Raw genomic sequence first — 4,723 nt, 5'->3', positions numbered from 1 at the left:
AAATTTACGAAATATATTAACATTTAACTTCAATTTTAAATTATTCATATTTCATTTTTATGTGTAATAAATAGCAATTACTAATTAATAGTTTATTCAATACTTAGATTCCCCGGAAAAAATCGAAAGAAGATCATAAATGTGATAAATGCAATAAAAGTTTTCGATGGTTATCCACTTTTAGAGTACATCAAACAACGCACAGAAAATACGGACCGTATTCATGTGATATTTGTAAGAAAGTGTACAAACATATATATGAACTAAATAGACACATGAAGAAAGTACATTCACAGGAAAAAATCGCATCTTCTTCCAAAGTACGTAAAACAATTTTCTGAAATTCACTTTTTAAAAATTACTTGATTATTATAATGCAAAAAAGTTGTGCAACTTGTAAAAAAGTTTTTAAATTGCTTCTCAGATTCTTTTAGGTGACTTTATTACGTTATTACTGTAAATAATTTTATTCTGTAATCTTTTATTTATTAAATAACACTACATTGTTTATTTAAAGTAAAGTAGTAATAGAAAACAAGAAGTAATTATAGTAAGTTAGTACTTTCATTCATTCGATAACCAGCTGCCGTCAGGTTAAATTTACTTATTACAATTATTTGTAATAAGTTTAATCGTAATAATTGTTTCGAAATATATTTTTCTCTTCATAAGTTTTCTTTTTACAAAAACAATTTCTGTTTAATTTCTGAAATTTTTTAGATTTTGCGCTTAATTGCTTATTGTTGTTTTGTTTGTTACTTCTTCTTTGCAATTAAGAACAAAATTGCTACAGAGAACATATCTGTAAGATGGCCGATCCGGGGGAGATAGGGGGCTTGAAACCCACTTCACGGCACCTGTGTAAGGTTGCCGTCTCCTATTAATGGGATCTATTAATCCCGCGTCAGGATGGACCTAAGGGAAGGTTGTATGTGGGCGGTGACGGAGGAGGCAAATGACGACAAGTGTTTTACACAAGAAAGCCGTTTATTTGTTAACATATATGCTTACATCGGCAATCGACAGTCCTTCACTAGATTCTTCCCTCGAAGATGCGGAGTGTGAGAACTTCGGCGTCGGTCGTAGCCCCGGGGCGGACGAGATGCTGTTGCTGATCACGGCGGACGATCGGAAGATATAAGCGGCGGAGTCCACAGTTCCTTTGCGACGACACACCACAATAGAAGTCACTACCTTTCGTGGAGTCGGAGGAGAGCCCCCCTGACCTCGGATTTCGGATTTTTATAGTTTTTCTCTTCCACTATTCGGACTTCCGATTGGCCCTTCATCCCCTTTCTCGCTTCCCGATTGGTCTCTCTTTTGTTTTGGGATAAACTGAGACCGCCTCAGGTCACGAGAAAGGTCCGATTCCAGGTGTCTGCTCGACGCCGTTCTGTCGATTGTTGACAATATTGCAAGACTCGCGCTCATAATTTAGCTCCGTTACTCGCGATTTCTGTCATCTGGGTACTCGAACGATCATATGCAATAATTTATCTCTCTTAAATCTTTTCCTCTTTTCCGAAATTGTTTCCCTAGATTGACTGTTTATGAGCGCTGGGGTCAAAGTTTTACCTACATATGACCACTTGACTCTGACTTATAACTTTTCATTCTGACATTGACAGTTAGTTTAACACGTTTTCGAGTCATCCGAGACTCGTTGTCTACATTTTGTGCCGCGTTGTTTAAATTATGGAATTTTCCTCTCCCTCTCATAATTAATCTATCGTTATTATTTAATCATAGGAATATCGCGATTTACATGATTCGGACCTCGGTTGGGTCTTCACATATCATACAGAAACAATTTGTACGATAAAAAACGTACATTACATTTTTTTTAATTAATTTGAAAATTTTCTTTTATATTTTATTTAGGAAAACAGTATAAAATACCTAAATTTAATATTTTATAAATTTCAAGATATTTATCTTATATAAATTTTAAATCGCTAATATGTTTAAATCATTTAGGTAAAAAAACACCCAACATTTAAATAAATAGTAAAATAGTTTGATTTGTGAAATATAAGAAAAAACAATGGACACATAAATCATATATCACTATTTAATTTAATATTTTAGTGAAGTGAAAATAAGTTATATGTTGAAATTTTTGTCCCTTTATGGCTGGCTTGTTGGGAGGTTCCCTAATTTGCATAAATGATAGCGCTGGATATATCTAAATACATATACATGATAAGTAATAATTATAACTTCTTAAAATTTAGAAAAGTTTATTCCAAAGATCTATATTATAACCAATGCCAAATATCGAACAACAATAAATATCAGTAATCAAATACAAGTCAACCCCCTATAACACTGTTGATTTTTCCATTTTATATGAATTCCATGTTGTACGAGTCACTTAGATTTTACAAATACGTGTGCCGGGCTGTGAACGGCTCACGTATTTGTAAAATCTAAGTGACTCGGACAACATGGAATTTACATAAAACGGAAAAATCAACAGTGTTATAGGGGGATCGACTGCTATCTGCGTCTTAAATACGGGTAAGATTTGACAATGAATTAAGTTCTCATTAACATTAAAAGGATAAAATTTCAATATTATCGAGTTAATTGTCTACATCTATTGGTATTCGAAGAAAATCTACTTTTAAAAAACATTTTAAATAAATTTACTCGTAATAATTACTTCTAAATATATGCTTATTCACGCTAGTTTATTTAATAATCGCATTCTGTTCGGCATAATAATGTTCTTCTGACAAAAAATGTTATAAAAATTATGATAATTTTAAATAATAAAGAAGTTTAAATGTGATGTGAATTACATTTAAACTATTTCAATTTACATGATATTTTATATATTTTTATTTATTGAATTGAACTCCTACATTATATTTATGATATTTACTTTTAGAAAGGCACAGAACATGGCCAAGAAGTGCGATCAGATTTGTTTCAGACACCATCAACAAGTTCTGAAGCAAGAGGATCAATTGAATCTGAACATGTGGCTTCAGAAGAGATTATTTTTACAGCAAGAGAAGCTAAAGAATTTCTTAAAGATTTTAACATCGATTTAGAAATTAGAAAGCTTGAGACATCCTCACAACTGGAATTATTCACAGAGATGGAAACCGATGAAGATAAATTCGAATGTCAACTTTGTGGACAACAATTTTCTGACGAAATTTCTTTAAAAGAACACGAGAAACAATTTCACCAATCTAATTAATTCTGGGCATTTAACTTTAAAACAATACAAGTTAAAAAAGTCGTAAAAATTATTAACTTTTTTCTACATTGGTCTGCGACTGATGAAAATTAAACATTAGTAAAACAATATTAGTTACAGCACTGTTAAATGAAATAACATTAGAAATTTTCCATATTAATTAATGTATTGTAGTAATTATTTCATAAAATTGATTTACATTTGCAAAACGATACTTTTTGTACGAAACAAAATTTGAAAATTTATTATTTGAAATTAGGTAATAGCTTTAATTGAATAAATTTACGTTTACAGAATTGAATGTGTGTAGCAGATTTATAACTTATTTTAACAGTAGATACAAGTTCATTTTTGAGTAAAGTGAAGAACATGGACTCACAGTAGGTCATTAGATAACGCGAAAATGAAACCACTCAAAATAAGAATAACTAAACGAAAGTAACAACAACTTAAACAAGAAACGAATATTTTGCTTATTTTTCCACTATGATTAGTTTCTTATTAAGATTTGACACAGCGTGAAAATCCGTAGTTTACAAAAATTTAAATTAATCGTCGATGACGCATACTTGCATAATTATTATCCTCATCTATCTGAGAAAATTTTTACTTAGACTTTCCCGACGACGAAAGCGACGCATTCCCCTGATCTGCTGACCTTTTCTCCAGTTGAATTCGAACTGATATCAACGTTGTCAGCCGAAGAGCGAGTAGTTGCCCGTTCTTTCTGGAGTAAAGTCAGCACCCAACTTTTTCCAAATTTTTAATTGTGTTAGTGCACGATCCTACCTGACTGGATATTTCGCCCCTGAACATTTTGCGACTAAAGCCTTTATATACGAACTACTGAATACTCAACTATTTACCAACGAGACTATACGGGGGCTTCTATAAACGGGACGCTACAAAAGATATTTATCGCTATGTGAAATATTATGTGAACTCTCTCTCTCTCAAAGAGTACTTTTTGGGCCTTTTAAATTAAACATTTTATTTTAATTTTTTTCTNTGGGTGTTTGCAGAAAAATTAATGACAGATCAATTTGTTTTCAAATATTTTATAAATTTAGTTTGGATTCATGTTTAGAAATAGTAGAAACTTTTTGGCTTAGTGTGAAAGCAGAGTATCCACTCCTCCATGAAATAACAATGGCTCTTACCATTTGCAACCAGTTATTTATGCGAAATGGCATTTTCAGCAATGGACAACATTAAAACAAAGCAGCGCTCCCGTCTTTGAAACATAGAAATCGCTTTTAAATTTTTACTGACTAATATTAAAACCATGTTTAATTTATTGTGCCAAAACAAGCAGGCTCACCCATCACATTAAATTTAATTTAAAATATGTTTAACTTAACTAATTGAGATTACTAATGTCGAAACATATACATAAAATATTTTAAAGATGTACCGAAGATAAATTATTAATTTTTAATGATACTAAAAATAAATCTGTTATTAAAATTATGAGTGTTTCAATGCAATTAAACAAAAGAAATGAACTCCTTT

At 31.3% G+C, this 4,723-nt stretch overlaps 1 protein-coding gene across 1 annotated transcript; it reads left to right on the top strand.

The window, feature by feature from the left end:
- Positions 1-99: 99 nt before the first annotated feature.
- Positions 100-3,797, top strand: LOC111617108. Its single transcript, XM_023358442.1, has 2 exons — positions 100-320; positions 2,894-3,797. Exons 1-2 carry the CDS (start codon positions 276-278, stop codon positions 3,209-3,211), a joined length of 363 nt encoding a protein of 120 aa, XP_023214210.1. The 5' UTR covers positions 100-275; the 3' UTR covers positions 3,212-3,797.
- The last annotated feature ends 926 nt before the right edge of the window (positions 3,798-4,723 follow it).

The sequence above is a fragment of the Centruroides sculpturatus genome, unplaced genomic scaffold (genome assembly GCF_000671375.1).
Source record: "Centruroides sculpturatus isolate CEXI.00-Female unplaced genomic scaffold, Cexi_2.0 scaffold4811, whole genome shotgun sequence".
Classification (NCBI taxonomy): domain Eukaryota; kingdom Metazoa; phylum Arthropoda; class Arachnida; order Scorpiones; family Buthidae; genus Centruroides; species Centruroides sculpturatus.
This window is presented reverse-complemented; position numbering and strand designations above follow the sequence as displayed.

Coding starts and splice junctions, on each gene's coding strand:
- LOC111617108 (XM_023358442.1), top strand. CDS start 276: ATGAAGAAAGTACATTCACAGGAAAAAATCGCATCTTCTTCCAAA. Junction 321..2,893: donor AAATCGCATCTTCTTCCAAA/GTACGTAAAACA, acceptor ATTTACTTTTAG/AAAGGCACAGAACATGGCCA.